Raw genomic sequence first — 21,552 nt, forward strand, 5'->3', positions numbered from 1 at the left:
TATAAGTTGTTAAGTAGATAAACAACAAATAATATCATTATATTTGTGTTAAGGATACCTTGAGTCGATGATGCATTTGCCGAAGACCTATTGTAATTAAGTAGAAAACACCTTAGGCGGTGTTTAGTAGATTACAGCCTAATAAAATGTTAATAGATATCGGTAACAGGTCAAGTTGAAACTATATGATAACAGCCAGTGCTATGTAGTAAATGTTGTGCGATACATTAATCGGTTAATAAGCAGGATTCCACGTCTGACGTAATATGGGTCCAAAATTTTGTTAAAATAGTGTTTAGAATATTCTGAACCTTTGTAGCCCCATGCAATTCTTGCACACGACATAAATGTGCTTAATGTATACCCCTTCTATAACAGAAATTATGTCAGGCTCGCGTTTAATGATCATTTTTGTCCATAAACACCACTGACGAGACGGCTGCGTGGTTTAGTATACATTTACTTGTGTGTCTTTGGTACAATCCGTTGTCACCAAACATGGTATTGTGTTACAGGGAGTGATGATGGGACTACTCACAGGTTCTGGAAGCCTGGCACGAACCCTAGGACCAGTGTTTGTAAGTCAGGTGTACAACGCTTATGGACCCAGAGTAACGTTCTCTGCAACGTGTGGGATAGTATTCGTGTCTTTATGTGGATGCATATCAGTATTCAAAAAACTTATACCATTCAGATATCAAAGAGAAAATAACATATAAAAATGTTATATCACAGAAATCCACTCGTATATGTCCCCAACTACAACACACGAACTATTTATTTTGCGATATTAGTGATCTGTCGTAACTCTGTGTGCAGTCCCACTTCATTGTGTAAGTCTTCTGTGTCGTTCGAGTCTTTGTCTATATTGATTTACACCCGAAGATGTCAAAACCAAATCTCCTAGAGGAGATAATCTTTGAAAACAGGAATTCGTTTTAGACTTTTATCTCTATTACAGTTATATGAAAATAAATGATATAAAACAATGACACGAAGCTTAATCATTAAAGTTATTATATAGATACGATCTTCAAAGAGGCGAACTCTCGCAAGCATGATTTTTACTCTATTATAACGTTCTCCTTTCAAATGAATTCGTTCTTCGATTATTTTCACCAGCTATACTTAGTTAATAAATAAATAGACCAATAGATTATTGATTTACAAAACTGATCTTTGTTCTTAGAAATTCAAATATCTACAACTTTTCATATATCAGCTCTTTTCCTTTTTGTTAACAGTTTATGGTCTGACGGAATTCCTCATCAAGTGTCAACATGTTCATACTATATTATTTTTGAATTAATACTCTACTATTTATATCATAACCACAGCTGGAGTTCTTGAATATAGCACGTTATGCGTTTCATGTTATCAGTGTTATATTTGGATTCGCAATAATTTCGTATCAGAAATGAGAAGTTATCTACTGAACGAGGTATTTGTAGTTTATAATGAAAATTTCGTGATTTGTTTTCTAAATTATACACCAATGCTAACAAGAATTACATGTAATTATGCATCTCGCCGCTTCATCAGTAAAGTTTAAGCTAACTCCAAAATTCACTAAACAAAAGCAACAAAAAAATCTGTATTTGATATTAAGGAAGCACCCTGTATATACAGATATGTATAAATAATGATTTATTTCAAAACAAATAACAAATTTCGCAAACTCTTTAATTCTCAAAACTGTTGTCATGTTCGTCCCGAAAATAAATTACACTTCCTGAAACGTGAGAAGAAAATACATCTGATCATCAAAATATACAGCAACAAAAATTGAATTCTTTTAATGTATTGGGTGTGTTGGGATGTCGATACTACAATGCAACAATATTCCGAATTTGGTTGAAATAACATATTTTTGTTGGGTACCAATCATCCCTAATTGCCAGAGTCATAGGACTAAAAATTCTTTACTTTCCTTAAAAGAATGTTGGGTTGAGGCGTCTACTTACATGTACCACGTTTGGTTAAAGTTAAACTTATACTTTTTAAACAAAATTATAAGTTCTTTAAAGATATCTTCTCTCTCGAGCTAGACTCTAAGGTATGTCATAGGAATCGTCTCGGGTTTTGATTATGAGATGTATTGAAAATGATATGTACATTATGTAGGTAATGAAATAGTAAACAAACAAATAAAATTTAAATATCTACTTAAGCTTTGAATAGTTGAAGTTTCTTATTTTTCAGTCTTAAGTAAATGTATCATTTCATGGGTATACTAACTCATTTGCAAGAGGTATACCAATTATATATTTGTTTAAATCTACGAATGTTTTTGATAAGAAAGACAATCTTTATCACAAAAAATATATAGTCTTCGAAGTTTTAAACAATATGGATTTTTACAGTTTTCCCAATATTTCAAACAAAGGGGTTGATTTCAGATTTGCTTCATATGAAATTCTTTGCTCTTTTACAAGCGTTTGTAATATTGAAAATTAATCAGGTTCTGGTTACAAAGCTGCGCAAGTTTTTCAATTTCAAAAAGAAATGTTGACGAACGAACTTGTGATATGTTGTGATAGATATTATGTTTCCCCTGTAGTTTTATGCTATTTTTTGACTAAAGTATATGGTCACTTTTATTTATTTTTTCTCTTTGTGTTACCATTATGATGTGATTATATATTTTCATTTATAATCAATGTATTTTAAAATACTTTGGTGTATTATGAATGAATAATGACAGGGAATATCCATATTTTATATTTGTAGAGAGCGTTCATCTCTAGAATATCTAGTCAACCAATTGTGCTGATTAAAACGAATCAGTTAATTTTGCGATGTCCTATATCGACCTCAATTTCCAAGCATTGATACTTGGTATTTTGTCAGGTATATACAAATGATCACATGGCATTAAATATGAATATATTGAGGTTTGTGTTGTTTTGTAATCAAATACGGTATGAAAGTCTTTGGCTGAATCCCACGAGTATGACAATACCACAGAACGGAAGTGAGTTATAGATCCTGAAAGGGAAGAAATAATCCTTTTAAAATATGGTTTACAACATTGTTTGGAAGGGGTATTGTTTAAGAAAAGCTTTCGTTCTTTTATGTGTTTAACGTACTATCAACAGCTAAGTTTATTTAAAGACGGCCTCCCGTGCTTGCGACATGTATGCGTGTAGTGAGTGCGTATGTGTTTTGGGAGGCTGCGGTATGTTCGTGTAAAGTCTCCTTGTGATAGTCACTGCAGCATACTGCCGACGACGCCCAGCAGGACACCCCACCCGGTCACATTTCACTGACAACGGGAAAGCAATAACGTTTGATCAAAATGAAGTGTTTCATCGTGGAGATTATGTTAAAAATTCCTAACATTGCTATTTAAAACGCAGAAAATGCTGAAGCAGTACCAACAGTATTTGACCAATATAATGGCGTATCCTTCTCGCAATTCTTTATGCATCTGACTGCGCTTTCCATAGGATATTAGGCGATACCAATATGTGAGCGCAATATATATATCGGATCAATTTTCTTTTAGGAGCCTCTGCAAAATATAGATATTGTTAGATTTCAATCAAATACTAGACACATGGGTATATAAAAATACGAGCCGTACGTATATGTATTTGAATTTCTCAGACAAGTTGGCGTCCGACTGCTTCCTTTGGACCGACTTCAATACAACCATATGGAATACTAAGAATACTAAGCAAGTCTTCAATTTTCTGATTGGACAAAATTGGCACCATTAGATGGCTTCAGATGGACTACTATGCTACTAACATTTCTCTATTGAGCAAAATCCCCGAGATGGAGTCTCAATTTTTGTTAGGCCGATCGTGGATCAAATTGTTAATTGTTTTTGTGGCTACTATAATATAAATATAATTAAGAGGACTCTTCTTGTCGATTTCATTACAATAAGAAATTTGCATGCAATATTTACTACAGTACTCTGGGATAAACATAGTTGTTATAAAAAGCTGGCCCTACACATGTTTAGCACAATTGTTATTGTGTGTATGTTGTTCGAACACAAACATAGAAAACAAAACGATAAATTCAAACGATATTTTATTCGCATTTTAAAAACCATTAATAATTCTTGTAGCTTAATAAATACCTTTTGATATTTCCTTTCAAACAATAAACCTCTTCTTAAAAAGTTGTTAAATGAAATCTCGGTTACGCTAGAGATCATGAGGGACATGGTTAATTTTATCACAAGCATAAAATACTCATCAATACAGAGAATATAAAGGAATTATTGGAATATGTATAAAACGAGAAAATGACAGAAAAATTATATTAAAACGCTTCAAAATGCAAAGATGAACCTGCTTTGCAAGTTGGGAAGATAAGTAATCATACAAGTTAACATAGACCAGGAATACAGCTGAAGATTTACGAACAGCGTTTTGAGAAGATTTTTTTTATAAAGAGACAATTCATGTAAGTAATGACTGACATGTGGATCAATACAACTTCCAAGTTTGTCTCATGTACATGTGCAAATCAAGGACAGTTGAAAGTAATTAAAGCTGGAGAGTTAGAGAATTTAAAGTTAAAGTTCCCTTTAGGTTTCGGAGAGCTATGGATTGCTAAATAAGATGCTTGGTAGAGATTCGATTGTCACCGGTGGGCGAAGAAACTGGCATGAACTAGTCAAAGTTACTTAATATTTAGGCCTAATGGTGTAATCTAAGTGGATTAGAAAATTGAAAACATAACTGTCAGTCACAACAAGGCACCAAATGTTACACAACGTCAAATAACACAATACAAAAATCAACTCTGTACGTGTATTTACAGGTGTAGGGAAGTTTCAATAATATTAATTGTCCTCAAAAGTAACAGTGTATATCAACATTGTGAAACCGAAAATCTCACGATACATAGATTATATATTCAATTACAGTACTGTTGTATTTTATAACCCTGCGCCCTAGTGGTGTCTTTGTGCACCTTAAGGCGAGCAACAATTTCAGCGAAAAAACATGTTTCCTTCTTCACACCTCATCAAATTAAGTACATGTATAGCCTGATACCCAAATAAACACTAAATGAGTGGGAATACTACGATTGCAAATTAAAACAAAACGAGCGCCCTAAGGTAATATGTATCAGTGTTATTTTGTTGTCATCAAACCCCAAAGCTGTACCATACTTTTTAACATTGCTTGTACGATACACGTTTAAATATATAACAAACAGAAGCGTAAGGTGTAAGAAACAAGCACCCACTTCCGAACAAAAGTGTTCAAACAGGTCTGACCATTTTGTTGTTTTTATATTTAAAAAAATAAAATAAAAAAAAACCCAATAATTTCAATAATACGCGTGTTTGTCGTATTTTTGGACATTTAATCACAAAATACGCGTGCACTTCTCGTTAGTAATATATTTGGTCACCGGTAGGTAAAACAATCGTTATCTATAAACGTACAAAGGAATTGGCTTATATATCATTATGGTAACGAGGTAAATATTTAAGTTTATTTTGAAACGAAAAAATATCAACTGCTAAACATCATTAAAAATAAACTTTCACCCCCATAAATATAGTGTAGCATGTTCTTTTCTTCAACATACGGGATTTAATTGTTTATCGTCTTGATCGCCAAAATAAGGATCATAAATTGAATAATAGCTAAAGTTCTATACATTAAGATTTAACTCTTTGCATTTTACGTTAAAGCGTTAATGTTTACACTCGCTAACATAACCCGCTATACAGTACTACATATAATCCAATTCAAACATATATATGTCGTGAAAGTACATTTTATTACCATGATTCCCTCCTGGAAATAAACGTTATAGCTGCCATAAGCTTGAACGCTTGGAGTAAGGTAATATAAATCAATATTGAAACGTTAATACGGAACATTTCCGCCCTAATTTGTAACACGAATCTCTAGCTATCATCCGAAAACAACGTATCGCTGAATAACATAACGTATTGTTTTCCTAAACATTATTGAGAATAACAAAAAAGAATGAAAATAAATGACGATAACATCGGAAATGAAAAAAAAAAGAAATAACAAACTTATACGGCAAGTATCTAATGGATTTCATTCATTTTATCAAATATGAATGGATGTCCGCTTCATGTACAAGAAATAAAGAATTGTCAATGGTATCGATGCATACATAAAGGTCCTAACCGAAGTCGTGATGTGATATGAACTTTTGTAAGTACTGTATAAACCTGTGTGTATATTTATAGAATGATTTAACAATAATTTTGTTATAGCAGTGGTTTAAGACTATAACTGTTACATATTTAGTCTATATGAACAGTTGCAATTTATTGAGGCATTTCACTCTGCTTACATAAGACACTCCGCTTAAAATAAGACATGTAACACCAAAAATGTCACCATATGACGCTCTAAAGTAATAGTCTCAAACTCATTGCATGAAGACGGGAGAATGCAATGCAAATATTTCACAATGAAACACATAAAACAAGCCATCGCGGAACGATACTAATCCCCTCGCGGAAAACCCTGACGAAGAACGTGAATTATGAATGGAACAGGCTGACACAAGTGGAATGTGATTTGTGTTATTAACAATAAGTTGATAGACTCCTGGTGTGATTAACAACAGATGTAAACATATATGGTGACATCAATGGAAGTTATATTATGTAGCACTCGGACAATTTATCAAACAATTTATCAGGACCCATTGTGCTGAGCAGTTTTTCAAGTTATGTCAAAAACTGATATAAAGGTGAACATTTTGCATTTCAGTGGTTGTTTCAATAATCTACAATAGCTTACTAACACAACTTTGTATATTGCACTCCGCTTTCATATCATCTGTAGAAAAAAAACTTGTTGTAAGTAACTTTTCCAAAAAGAGGAATAACTCGAATAACCGAAGCAAAAGTGACGATTCTTGGATGCTGCGTTTTGATATCCTCTGTAGCAATACTTGATGTAAGAACTTTTTTTGTAAGTATTTTTTTTTCACAAAGAGGAATAACTCGGTGAAAAAGGAAGCAAAAGTTCTTGCAACTGCACTTCGCCTGGATGCGGTCTTGATGTGTATTAAGTTGGTGAAATTATTATGCATAGATTAAAAGTTATGCTCCGGACAAGGTATTTTTAAGGGAAATAACACGGTTAACACAGAAGCAGGAGTTACGGTTCTTGCACACTGCACTCCACCTCGATGTGGTTTAGATGTGAATGAAGTTTGATGAAATTATCATGCTTTGTTTGAAAGTTATGCTCCGCACAAATTTATTACGTACGTTCTTACATACGTACTTGTACGTACGGGCAGATCCCTAGATCCCCTCGGCGACTCGACGCACGAGGGGATAATAAATTCAGAGCAATAAACACGTGTCTGAATTAAGTATTAATGTTTGACGCCGAACGTTATCAATTATATAAATTGTTGCTTATTTGAGTAGGAGCCAAGACAACATATTAACATAAAGTGATTTATTCACTTTGAAACGCTCAATGTCCAATACATTTTCAAATGCTGAATGACACCGTCATTTACTGGTAATGAGATTTCGACCTTTATTTTCACAACATCGTAAGCCTCGCAGACATATCCTGAATAAATATGTCTGATAAATATTGATGAATAACTTTAATAATTGTATCTATCATACACCACAATATCACACAAATTATTATATAAAGTTACAATACATGTATAGCCGTTAACAAATTATAATCCGCTGTTATAATAATCCGGAATTTAACCAATGTGACTTCTGAAATTGGTAAAAGTAAAACTGTTTAAAACATCAATTGTATATCACTTAAACAAGGTATTATTCATTCCGCGCACTTGGATTCTTGTTTAAAGACGTCCCCATTTCTTTTAATACAGTATGTGATTAAGCTGAATCAAAGGTCAAATAGGCATGTAGGTCAAAGATTTATTTACACTAAAAAGTATAGACCATGAAAAGGAAACGAGGTTATCTCTGTAGAAAGCGATATAGGCGTGTCTACATCCCCTTTATTAGATATCCCTTTTGGAGCCTCTGATCCCCCCCTCGTCAACTTATGATAATGTGTCCATGTTACAAACCAAGTTCCCTTTAGATGTATGCTTACATTCATTTATAACACGTTTCAGTTAATTGTTTCCTTGTAAGAAACACTAGTCTGTAGATTCTAGTAAGGAATGCTGTCCGAGTAGCTGACTGATATAGATATATTTTCAATATTATGACAAAGATTGCCTTATTGACATTTCAAGATGATGACAAAAGATTACAAGACCATACATAAACACCCTAACAAACCCAGTGTAGACGGTTTACACTGAATTTTACAGTGCATCGCTTAGAATGTAGCTTAAAATTCGGCTTCATAATAAAATATTATGTGCACAAATTATCATTTTTGACAAACTTGTTTGCCAAACTTCATTATGGGATTAAGGAACAAACCAAATATCACGATCCCAGTTAATCAGTAGATACCAAATTTTACTCCTGTGATCAATTGTATATATTTTGCTAGCTTTGACTGGCTTCATTACAGGAAGCTACTGGCTATACATTCGTTTGCGATTCTACATTCGCACTTTGGGCCAAATGAGATAAAAGTAGCACAATATCTATGGCATTTCATATGGAAAAATATTGTATACATTAGTACAAATAAATCTTGGTACATTGTAATGTAATCAAAAGTATGAAAATGTTTAAGGCAGAGTATTCAATACAATACACAATGACCGTCATGATGAATTACCTATCACATATAAACATCAACCAATGGCAGCACTAAACTCTAAATATAAAACATCCATCTTTTTAAAAAGTGCATCCTTGTCAACTGAATGGCCGTGCGGTCGTAATTGCGGACGTAAAATCCGTAAAATAAATAAATCTATATCATATACAACACTTAACACTTTATGGGGAAACGTCATCATAAACTTCAATAGTATACATTATCTAACACTTTCAAAAATATTCATCTTAAATCTAAATTTGTATAATATAAACACTTTACTAATATATACACATCAACAAAGAAAAAATATTGAACTCTTTTAGTAGAATAACAAAGGAAAATATTAATCTTTTAGAACAATAACAATCACATTTACCTTGATACACACATCAAGTAAATGCAAATCACAATACCAATGTCAACGTTTGTCTTCAATGACGTTATTGTGGATATAAATATCATTAAATCATCACCATTGAAACAATAAAAACATATTTCCATTACATTAAACCTTTTTAAGATAATATTTTTTACAGAAACAATGTCAAGATAACGGGTTTGTCTTAAACCTTCATACATTATCTACTTCAATAGTAGATGACCACATCGTTTATACACAATGTCGTGCACTATAGGTTACCTGTTCATGTTATACATTATTACTGTCTACACTTCATACTAATTTTTGTGAAATATGAATTATATTTGAAAATCAAACCTACAGAGGTAATACATCTTAAACAAAGGAGGGGTACGTGGAAATTCCGCGATACATAATTATGGATCGATGTCCCCGCTTTGGCTTTTGCAACATGCAAAACACTTATAAAATAGTTCTGATTGAAAGGGACAACGGGTGATTATGATCGAAAACTAGAAAAGACATATACATATACTACACACTATTACCACCCTCTAAATGTTTGAACTTCTCTTATATCTTTCAAACTAATAGTGAATAAATAATAGTACGAACAAATTCTATAGTGCCTCCCTTTATATCTTATATGTAACATTCGGTCTTGTTAGCGATCATTATGCGGAAGCTTATTCATTTATTTAGATATATTTCCATACCATGGATGTCATTTAATGTATTTTTATGACAGTAGTGTAGTGGCTCTCGGCGATGTAGCTTACCATGGAGCTTCTTTAATATTTATAAATTATATTAATACAGAAGTCATTTGATCGCTTGTTTATTTCATCCAATATAATAACAAATCTATAGTGCTATGCTGATTTGAATTTCGATTCCCTTGACTGAAAACGATTTAAACAGAACGGAAAATTAACATCTAAGCGTCAATCTTCTTTACATGACTTCTTGGATGGAAGACAATTAAGATATGGTAAAGTATTTTGTCGGATAAAAAATAGACAAAAAGCGAATAGTTCTTGTTAATGCAACATATAAGTCTGATTTGAGACCAGTTGATTAAAACGTCTACATATTATGCACATGAAGGTGGAATTCTATTCTTTTCACAGTACGAAATAAATCCAAAAACATGTTTATTATATCTTTGAACAAAACACAATCACAATATTTTCGCAATACAGATTTCTTACAAATACCTTATAACGACTTAAGGTACAAATTGAAGTCCAGAACACAGTATTTATGTATGCGTACATGGTATCATATTACAAGGTATATAATAATACACATAGGACCAAATTCGATAGCTGGCATAAATAAAAAGGACGTAATTTCGACGGATGGAAATTTGTGTCTGTGATTCATAAATATTAGCTCTTGCAAAATAATTTTTACCATAAACGCCAAACAAATATTTACAAGAAATGTTTTTGAAATATACCAAATCGGTACAACACTTCTCAAACAAGGTAGGGTAACCTTAACTCTATCTCATTAACATTTAGCAGATATTACCATGATTATACGATTCGTTGACCTAGTAACAATTGAAGTGAATTGGAATTTCAATTACCTTGTAGGATTCATAGCAGAGAAGAAGTTCTATAGGGCCCAGTATTCCCTTCTTCCCTTAATATGTCACTTAATAAAAATACAGCACGATGCTTACTCCAAACATAATTCTAATTTAATACAGCAAAGGTAACATGATAATACCGAAGATGATGTGTTCGGGTCTTATATATTTATATCCGTTCGCACGATATCTCCAAACTGCGGATCAAGGAATTCGTCTTAGTTGAAAGCGTTGGGCCATCTTAAGTGCTAAAACTTTCAATTTTCTTAAATACATTATAGAATATATTTCAGTTTTCACAGAATACATTATATAATATAACTTATATGCCAAATTAGTATATGCGATATTAGTACATATTTATAAAGCGCGACAAAGTGCACTTACATGTACATTTTGTTCCTACATGTTCTGTAATGCGTACTTGATGTATCACGTGCTTTTCCTCATTTCTATATGGACTGAATGTAAATACCGAGACTGCCGTGGAAAGACAAACATCAACCCGGATTTATTGCATCTGTGATGTGATAAAGAGTAGCCAGAATTGGCAATTGGCAATTTAATGCTGCAGTACATTTTCATTTTAAATATAATATAAATATAAATATAGTAAAATTAACAACAACCTCATAATTAAAGCATTATTGTGTTAAGTGAGTGTCTTCAACCCTGACAATTATTTTAGCATAAAACTGCAATTAAGTTTTATTATATAGAAACTAGTTTTGAAAGTGTCAAACGGTAGTTTAAATTGCACTTGTACTCTATAAGGGTCCGTTTACACAAGCGTATTGCGTTAATGATATGTACTTAAGGAGCAGTCAAAATTACCTTTCGGCAATCATTTCCTGTCCGATATCCTCGAGATAAACTCATCCTCAAGATCAGAGAGCTGCATCCTCTGCTCTCGAATCGCAGCCTGAAATAATAAGAATGTAGAAGTAGATTATACAGGTACATAATGTACTACGGATAACACGTAAAGCAAATAATTTTCTGTCTTGAGCATGCTATCAGCTTGAAACTGATCTCAAATATTCCAGATATTAGAAAACTAATATACATGTATTAAAGTATGTGATTAAAGGCGATAAAAACATTGTTAAAAGAAGAAAAGAATTCGAATTATTTGTATTTGATTATACATTTGTATATTTTTCACTAGAACTTGAACAAGCAAATTAGTGAAAGTGAAGGACTATACGCTGTAATCCCTTGTAAAGTAAAAGTACTTACAACGTAACTGTTTCATTAGAGATATCTTACTTAATTCAATTTCACCACAAGACCCATGATAACCAAATACTCTCATTATGTTATGAATGTGGAAGAGATATAAAATAAATTTCATTTCGAACTCACAATTTTAGAGTAAACGTTGACTACTAGCTCCCTCATTCATCCCCTGGGATCACACAGGGGTGCTAGGGATTCGGGACTTCCCTTACCCACTAAGGTACTACGTATGTATATACGAAACCATTAACCGAGACATATATATATATAACAGCGATAGAAATTTGAAGACTGGAATACGATAGGGCTGGGCGAAATTACAAACAAAATGAGCTGTCACTGCACCTACAAAGTTTTATAATCAAACCCGCAGTCTATACTAAATGAGTGTGCATAGCTAAAAGATAATCTTAGTACATTGCTAGTTACCTTCAGATTAAAAACATTCTGGTTTAGCGTTGTACCATTCTGTCCATTTCCAGTTTGAGCGTCGGTTACCAGGGAGAGGTTTTCTTGTACTTGGTCCAGCACAGACTCCTGGGACACAAGGGACTTCCTGATTTGTTTGTGTTTAGCGCGGAGCTGGCCTGCCAGTTTAAAATATGCGTTGCATTCCTTCTTTCGAAAATCTTGAGTAGATTCGTTCGCAGAGGCACATAAAACTTCTTTCTGTCGGGAATCTCTTGTTTTGAATTCCTTCTCCGGTACTAAAGGAAAATTGTCCTTTTGAATTTCATCCAGTTCACTAGAGCAAGCGGTTCCCTTGCATGATGTGATGCTTTGTCTACAGCCAGATATAGCTCCTTTTTCTGATCGACAAATCTGGCCATGTTCAATATTTTGTTGTTCACATCTGCTTTGGTTCAATCCCAATTGTCCTTGCGGGTGTTGCTGCTTGAACATTGGCCATTTAGACAGATGATCATCACCATTTCCTGAGTAATCATAGGAAACACTGCTCTGGACTGCAGACAACAAATTAATATCATTGTAGGTATGACTGGCCTGTTCAAAATGAAGTTGATTGTATTGATCATGTTGTGCAGATTTTGATTGGCTGTTTAATGATTGTTGATGGTCCAGTGTCGGGGATGATAGTAAAACGGAAAGTGTAGTATTTTCTTGGTTTTGAATTTCTTTGGAGTCCTTGGAGATTGACCAGCGTGAGGGAACGTTTGATTGGTCAGCACAACATTTAATGCTGGGCTTTTCAGGATAAGCCTTTGCAAATGATACGCTGGGCAGTGCCTGGCAAGGTTGGCAAGTTTGATCAAATGATTGACGTGATTCCGCATAACTAGCTTGTTCTGGAGTTACGCTTAAATCATCTGATACATGACTATCAAACGGTACATGCAATGGCAGCTGTTCGGAGTGACTGTATAAAACGCTCGATTGATTACTGGATTGACTACCTGGAAGGCTTGATTGAAAGGTAAGGTTCGAATCTACAGTGCAAGGTAATGTGGTATATAACATGTTGAAGGAATTCAGGTTATGAACTGAACTTGTCTGTACAGAGCTAATTTCATGAAATCGGCCTGATGGCTGGAATGACCGACTATTAGATACAGGGCTGGACTGGTCATGGGATAACTTCGACTGTACCGATGGACTTAATTCTATGTTTGTTGGGTCTGAATTAGGACAGTATCTATCAAGGCCATCAAGGCTGGCACTGCTTGTGTCAGAAAGAGATTGCTGAAGAGTCAAGTTGCTTTGGCTTGAGTAGGCATCACGTGAATCACTGAGATCTGTGCTCCTAGAAATATCCATTTCTACTTCTGTGAGGGTATCTGTCCAGTTTCTCACCCTCTGTATGCTACATATAGCTGGAATCTTCTCATCACATGATGGTTCTTCTTCTGTCGTGCTAATTAACTCTTTATTAATGCTGCCTGTAACAATGTTCTTATGATCTTTAACAAGGGGTCTATCATTGCTTAAGGAATGGCAATTTGTATCTTCATCGTAAAGATAAGGACTTCCTTCCCCATTTGTGACATCAAGACTTCCTCCACTAGAGGCTGTAGGGCTGTCTTCATTCCCAAAGATCTGCGGACTACCACTTTTGCTTTCAGAAGAACCAGTGCTCTGTGAGCAGGCATTCCTATTGATGGAGTGAGAACAACCGCTATTGATTGAATGAGAACCACTACTGACGGGACTGGTTTCACTGCAAGTCTCCGTAGTACAAGTACAGTGTATGTTGGAGGAACTGACGAGGTCACTTACCAAAAGACTTTTAAGCAGTGGTGTGCCAAACTGTCTAGGTCTTACATGAGCAGATGATTCAATTGATTCAAAGTTTTTCACATTGCCAACAGGGCTCTCTGACGTACCACAGTCACATGCGATCTCTGAATTGTTACAATTTCTGTCTGCCATGTCGTCTTTCTGAGCTGGGACTTCAGAATTGTCCTTTTGAAGGCTAAGTTGTTTTGTTACAGCAATGAGGGTATCAACTTTCTTCTGTTGTTCTTCCAATAGCTGGTCTCCTTCAGTCTTACTAAAACGGCGAAAAAACTTATTATCTAGTGACAACAGTGAAAGCAAAAAACATCTACTCTTGGCTAGTGAGAAGAAGTCGTTTAAGGTTTTAAGGAATTTGATTCCTGTGACCTTGAATATATGTCAAGGTCATTTCTTTTCGTAAATTTTGGTGGGTTTCATACAGAAAACCTATTGGTGAAATATCATAACTCTGGGGCTCTTGGTTAGTTAGAAGTTTTTTTAATGGAAAAGTTCGACGCCAGACAGATGGCGGATGCTGCACGATGACATAACCTCACCCGCTCTTTGGGCCAGGTGAGCTAGAAATATGAAAAATCCACAAATCCTTTCTAGTCATTTTTTACCAACCCAAAGTGTAAGAAAATCAAATCTGTTTGAAATCTATATAAATCTATGGGGTTTCTTACATATACCCATTACCAATAATTATTATTTCAATAAATCTGAGGTCCCAACAGAAAGGAGTGGGTGCAAATGTTGGATGATATGAATAATTAAAACAGGTATTTTGGCTTTATGATTTTATAACAATTAAACAGTAACTATAAATCAATATAATCTTTTAATTACAAGGCATTAAAAAAAATACAAGAGGCCCAATGGGCCTGTATCGCTCACCTGGCTCTACAGCAACTTTGAAGTTGATTGAGGTCATTTCTACAGATACTATGCTGATGACCTCTTTATTCAAATATCATAGTAAGCTAGGTTTATTCATATTAATAAATTTTCTAGTTCTTCATTCAAGCATTCTATTGGCCTAATATCAGGTCTCGGAGGCTCTTGGCTAACGCAAAATTATTGTTTACAGATTTAAGCCAATTTCACCCCTGTGACCTTGAATGTAGGTCAAGGTCATTTATTTGAACAAACTTCGTAGCACTTCACCCCAGCATGCTACAGACTCAATATCAACTCCCTGGGACTCTTGGTTATTGAGAAGAAGTTGTTTAAATGGAAAAGTTGACGCCGGACGGCCGAACAGACGCCACGCCACGGCATCAGCTCACTTGTCCTTCCGGCCAGTGAGCTAAAAATGGCAACTAGTCTGAATGTTCAAGGTGTTTCAAGGTTTGTGAAAACATTGCACCTTCAAATTTGAAGAATTTAATCAGACCATTATTCTTCCAAAACCTTATAATCTCATTGCATGTGTAAATTATTTCAGTTTCTGTGTAAATTGACAAAACTGTATACATATTTTTGATATGTAATATTCATATAACTCATAAAGAAGTCTTTACTGTATTAATATAGTGACCAAAATCGTTTTTAGATTTCCTAATAATTAAACATAATGACCATGGAAATATAAAACCAATACAAGGTCCTGAAAGATGTTTAATATTTCAACTGCAATGAAAAATCAGAGAAATTTAGAAATATTGTTTCTACTACGTATGATAATATAACAAGGTGACAAGATGATATAACATGGTGATATAATGATATAACATGTTGTCATGATGATATAACATGGTGACATAATGATTTAACATGGTGACATGAGGATATAACATAACTGTACATTTTCTTGAAATGGTCATGAACATGAACATGACATTGAAGAAAATTATTTCTGCCTGTGAAACATAAGATCGAAATTTGTCAGTATATTTTGGAAAATTCATGCATGTTTTCAAAGATTCACAAATTTGTTTTTCATAATTTTGACTCGTGGTATGTACAATTGTGCAAACAATGTATATTAGATTTATTCCACATGTATATGATAAATGCTGAATTTTTTAACCCTTAATACCTTAATAAAGATACTCTAATGTTAAATAAGCATACATGATATCCCCGGCATACATGATATCCCCGATACAAAACCAATTTTATGTTAACTTGTAGCTATACTTATAGTATTGATGCTAACCTCTTTATATGACAAAGATGACCAACTTACTCTATGATAATGTTAATGCTGGATATGAATTTTGCCTCCTTCGTCCACTTGTCCCGGACGACGACAGAGCGAGACACAATATACTTTGTATCCTGATTTGGTATCTTTAACCTAAAGATAGTTTGTGGTACCTCATTGTCTGTCATAACTGTAATGAGAAACATGATAATGCTTTTAATAAGATTTCCAGTTCTCAACTTTAATTACAATCTTCCTAAATTCAATATCAGTTTAATTTGCCTTTCAAATTCACACTTATTTAGTAACATACACAAATTAATTAGCAATGTTAATACCTAGTACCATTCACTGGTAAATAGTGATGTCCACTTGTAATTAGTGGCATTCATAGCTAAAATGTGGCAATTTAATGTAAAAAGTGACAATAATCATTAACTAGTGAATATCTTCAAGGCAATAAGTACAATTTCCAGGTAAGGAGTGCCATTCACAGGTAAATAGTGGCAATCACATATGTTACAGTTGAAGTTAAAAGAATTATTAATTTTTTAATACCCAGACTATCAGTAACATTCACAGGTAATATGCAGCATGCACTGATAACCAGTGATATAAAAGTGGAACATGAATTATAACAGGTAACTTAAATAACAATGATAGATTACTTATTTTATGATAATGAGCTATGGAACTGACTTTTCATGTGGCTGATGCTGACAGCCTGGATATCCTCCGGTATGATATACTTATAACAGGAATGTCCAGTACTTTCTCCTGAGAATAGACCCAAACATTGGGATACTCTGCAACACAGTTAATGGAAAGTATTACTAATCAATGTCTAGAAAGTGAGAAATATTTGATCAAGTAACAGGTTGTCACAAAAATATGTGCATAGGTACGTCAATGAACATACATCCGTATATTCCTTGAAGATAGGGATTAGGAGAGGTCTTAAATGAATACTCTTGAAATGAAGGTCATATAATTATCATATACAAATCAAAAAGGCAAAAACTGTGTTAACATTTGTCCAAACACTTTTTCATTAAATGAATGATCAAAAATTCATGAAGGTATAAAATGTACATAGCCTCCCAAAAATGGTATCGGTGCCATCTGTTGCACTTTTGAAAATAGAATGGATAAGTATTTATTCAGAATCAAACTAGAACTGTCGCCAGGATGGCTGACTAATACCCCCGCAATCTGCAGGAGTCAATGGTGAATTGGAACTGTTAATTAGAGGCTAACTAAGATAACCCAGTAATATAGTGACCAGTTGACATAGCAACCATAATTTTGAAAAAAAAATAAAGTGGCATGCACATCTACACATGGTCCTCTATATTTGTGTGAAGTTTCATTGAAATAGGCCATTTAGTTTAGGAGGAGTTGTCCAGACAAACTTAAAGTTATGTTTCTTATCAGAAAACCTGTTTATAGAGACCAGTTGCCATAGCAACCCATAATTTTGAAGAAAAAAAGTGGCATGCACATCTACACATGGTCCTCTATATTTGTGTGAAGTTTCATTGAAATCGGCCCTTCGGTTTAGGAGGAGTTGTCCAGACAAACTTTAAGTTATGGTTCTTATCAGAAAACCTGTTTATAGTGACCAGTTGCCATAGCAACCATAATTTTGAAAAAAAAAAAAAAAGTGGCATGCACATCTACACATGGTCCTCTATATTTGTGTGAAGTTTCATTGAAATTGGCCATTTAGTTTAGGAGGAGTTGTCCGGACAAAATGCGTCTACAGACAGACAGACGGACAGACGGACAACCTGATTCAGTATACCCCCCCCCCCCCCCCCCCTAACTTCGTTGCGGGGGTATAAAAACACTTGGTTAGGACCATCTCAGGATTGTTTCATGTATGTGTGAGCTGAATCCTGAAGGTGAAACTTGAGAAGTTATAAAATATTTGTTGTTCAAGAAAACTATGATTGCACAATCATAGTATCAAGTGGCCATCATGGCTGCCATATTATAAACTTTTGATGAGACTCAAAAATGATATCAATAATATATCATAAATAATAACTTTCATGAATAGATTCTTTGTTGGCTTGCTTTCACATCCTCATCAATTTTTTAGTTCAATGGCACCAATACAACTATAGGAGTTTTAAATTCTATTTTTGGGGCCATGGTGGCCATCTTGAATTTCAGACCTTCCAGAAAAATATAATTACACTACTGAAACTTAAGGAGAATCTGCTATCTGTAAACATAGCTAGTAAGGACATGCAGTCATACAAAATGTAACACTTATCCTACATAAATGTACCTTTGGTCAGTAAAAAGGACTGTTCCATCCATACTGTGTTGACTACACCATTCCAGTTTGTCTAAACCCATCACAGACAATTCATGTATGACCCGGTCCCTTACCAACCGCCCAACAGCCACTAGCCAGATGTTGTGTTGATCTGAAAGTTCATCACAGTCATTGATATTGTACAGTGCACTTCAGTGATTCTTATGAATGTCACTGAAATTCTTGTCAGCTGCTCCTATTAAGTTAATTGGAAAATAAAACAAAGTAGTCAAATGTGACCTTTGACCCTTCAACATTAATGAATGTCCATCAAAATTTCATTATGTTAAGATTTTGGTCTATGATACTAAATGTACGAGCATATAACAATTTAATAAGAACATATACCTGAGGTTTTGACTTTTTTGTCACCAGTCTTTGTGTCTTCAGACGAGATTTTCCCCAGAAAATGGACAGTCTCATATTGTAGGATGTTACTGTTTTTCAGCAGAATTTGCATCCGTACCAGGAATGATCTGTGGTTACTCTTGAAAGTGTTTACTGCAACAGATCGACAAGTGATAAAAAATCTCCATCCATTAAATTACCTGTCAGTGTGAGAGTATTTATAGTTTATTATTATTTCTAAAGTGATAGCTTTTCAATGTAAAATACTCATACTAGCTTGGGGTACATGAGAATTTGAATGACACAGAGAAACATTTTAATGAAAAAAGAGATCAACACACTCAGATACATGTAGTTGTTTCTGTTTGACCACCAGCAGAGAGTTTTAGAGATCCTGAAAATATCAAATGGAATGATTTTGAAGAGAAAATAACATTAATATCATCTTCTACTTTTAGTATCTCATAACAGAAATTCATGATTTTAAGTCAGGTTGATAATTTGTTTTAACCAGGTATGACATAAACTTCTGACTTCATTTGGTTGATAACACTTTATTGGATAATTAACAAAACAATATGGATGTCTCATCCAAAGTTAAAAACAGATAAATAAAGCCTTTTATAGAAGATAGAATAATATCATCAATGCTAAAAATTACTTTTCCTTCAACACCTTAACACGTGTAGTGTATGTAAGTGAAAACCTATATATCCCAGGACACAGTTTTTGTATCGAGGAGCTACAAGGTTAGAACACTTACTCTGTACCCTCTCCTGGTCAGATGGCAGACTCTCACATATAAATGCATTTTCATCAGCCATCTGAAACTGTCGACTAAATGTTTCACAGTCATCTTCATGGAGAATGTTGGAAATGGGGAGGCCAATCACATTCACCTGGATTAGATGAAAAAATGAATTTATTTGCAACTTTGGCTGCCATCTAACAGCAGAACAGGTTATAAGGATCAATGATAGAATAAAAGAACAAGAGATCTTACAGTTACCCAAGCTCTGAGCTACAATAGCTGATAGTTGATGTTTCGGATGTTTTGTTTTAGATTAAGAATTAAATATATTTGACCAGTGATGTTGAAGGCAGGTCAAGGTAATTCAATTCAACAAACTTTTCCGCCCATTATTAAAGCATGCCACTGCATGAATTTGACATATTTGACCCATGTGACTTTGAAAGTAGGTCAGTATTTCATGTGAACAACTATGGAAGCCCTTCATCCCAGCTTGCTACTGGCCCAATATCCTGACTCTGGGCCTTTTAGTTAATGTGAAAGTTGTTTAAAGATTTTGACATATTTGACCTCATGTGATCTTGAATGTAGGTCAAGGTAATTCATAGGAACAAACTGCATAACCCATCATCATGGCATGCTACTTGCTCAATATCATGACCCTGAGTCTCAAAGTTATTGAGAAAAAATTGTTTACATATTAACTCTAATGTCCTTGAAAGTAGGTCAAGGTCATTTATTTGAAAAAACTTTTAGCAACTTATCCTAGCATGCTACTGGCCTAAAATCATGACCCTACGCCTTTTGGATTTAAGACTTTTGACTCATATGACCTAAAAAGTAAGTCAATTTAATTCATTTGAACAAACACTGCAGCCGTTCTTCCTAATAAAATGCAGGCCCAATATCATCACTCTGTACCTCTTTGTTAGAAGAAATTGTTTAAAAATTGTGATTAATTGATCACTGTAACCTTGAAAGCAGTTCAGAGTTATTTATAACTAATTTGAACAAACATTGTAGCCCTTCATCACAGCATGTTTATGGCCCAATATTATGACCACAGGCCTCTTGGTTATTTTGAAGAAGTCGAAAGTGTAAGTTGTTTACAAAGCATGGCGGATGCCGGTAGACAAAAGGCAATCGTAATAGATCACCTGAGACAAAGACTCAGGTTATCTTAAAACTAGCAATCATATATACACATAATGTACCATAATACATTTTTTCAAGTGTTGAATTACTGATCTTTTCAATATAATTCACATATCAAATCACTGGAAAGCTGTGCTTTCAAATCACAACTGAAAGTTGGGAAAATAAAATAAGATTTGAATCACATGTAATATTACTAAAATTACATCTATAATAGCTTGTTCATTTCTGATACTGATTTCCTTCTGTTATACCTATGTATGTGTATCAAGTTCCAGAACATTATCTTTCTTAATACTAAAGTCAAATGTTTCAACAAAATGTACCTTCTTTGGACTTGATCCCTAAAATGGGTCAAAGGTAGTTAAAGGCCAGCTGGTAAATAATTATCAACTAGGATCGAACACAGAAATTAAAAGGCATTGGATACAAACATACTGGAGAATGGCCAAGTATACAGGAAATGCTTTCTGACACAAACACAACAGTTCCTGTGTGTGAAACGACCATCACAAATCCACCAGTAGCCTGTCAAATATAATACAATACATATCTTTAGATGCAGCATATACATACTGTATGTATATAGTCAATTATCATCATATTCAGACATATTTCATGATATTCATTCAAGGTATATGCATACTTGCAGCCACGGGACCAAACATATACATGTTTAACCTTTTACTTAA

The 21,552-nt window shown here is 34.1% G+C and overlaps 2 protein-coding genes across 4 annotated transcripts in view; one reads left to right on the top strand and one right to left on the bottom strand.

Moving 5' to 3' along the window:
- Window positions 1-2,894, top strand: part of LOC117329146 (major facilitator superfamily domain-containing protein 8-like) — a 32,278-nt gene extending 29,384 nt beyond the window's left edge. For both annotated transcript variants that reach the window (XM_033886898.1, XM_033886897.1), the window contains exon 10: window positions 516-2,894. In XM_033886898.1, coding sequence (XP_033742789.1) covers window positions 516-719 — 204 coding nt within the window. In that variant the 3' untranslated portion in view covers window positions 720-2,894. The remainder of the gene's footprint in view (window positions 1-515) is intronic.
- A 1,132-nt stretch (window positions 2,895-4,026) lies between these two features.
- LOC117329147 (hypoxia-inducible factor 1-alpha-like) overlaps window positions 4,027-21,552 on the bottom strand; it is a 32,222-nt gene continuing 14,696 nt past the window's right edge. The window contains exons 5-13 of one of the 2 annotated variants that reach the window (XM_033886900.1): window positions 21,299-21,388; window positions 19,718-19,853; window positions 18,955-19,107; window positions 18,577-18,718; window positions 16,980-17,086; window positions 16,323-16,470; window positions 12,326-14,405; window positions 11,492-11,579; window positions 4,027-11,177 (exon numbers count right to left, since the gene is read on the bottom strand). In XM_033886900.1, the coding sequence (XP_033742791.1) occupies window positions 11,502-11,579; window positions 12,326-14,405; window positions 16,323-16,470; window positions 16,980-17,086; window positions 18,577-18,718; window positions 18,955-19,107; window positions 19,718-19,853; window positions 21,299-21,388 (2,934 nt within the window). In that variant the 3' untranslated portion in view covers window positions 4,027-11,177; window positions 11,492-11,501. Of the gene's footprint in view, window positions 11,580-12,325; window positions 14,406-16,322; window positions 16,471-16,979; window positions 17,087-18,576; window positions 18,719-18,954; window positions 19,108-19,717; window positions 19,854-21,298; window positions 21,389-21,552 lie in introns of both variants that reach the window. The other variant, XM_033886899.1, reaches the window with a different exon arrangement.

Source organism: Pecten maximus, chromosome 6 (assembly GCF_902652985.1).
Source record: "Pecten maximus chromosome 6, xPecMax1.1, whole genome shotgun sequence".
NCBI lineage: Eukaryota > Metazoa > Mollusca > Bivalvia > Pectinida > Pectinidae > Pecten > Pecten maximus.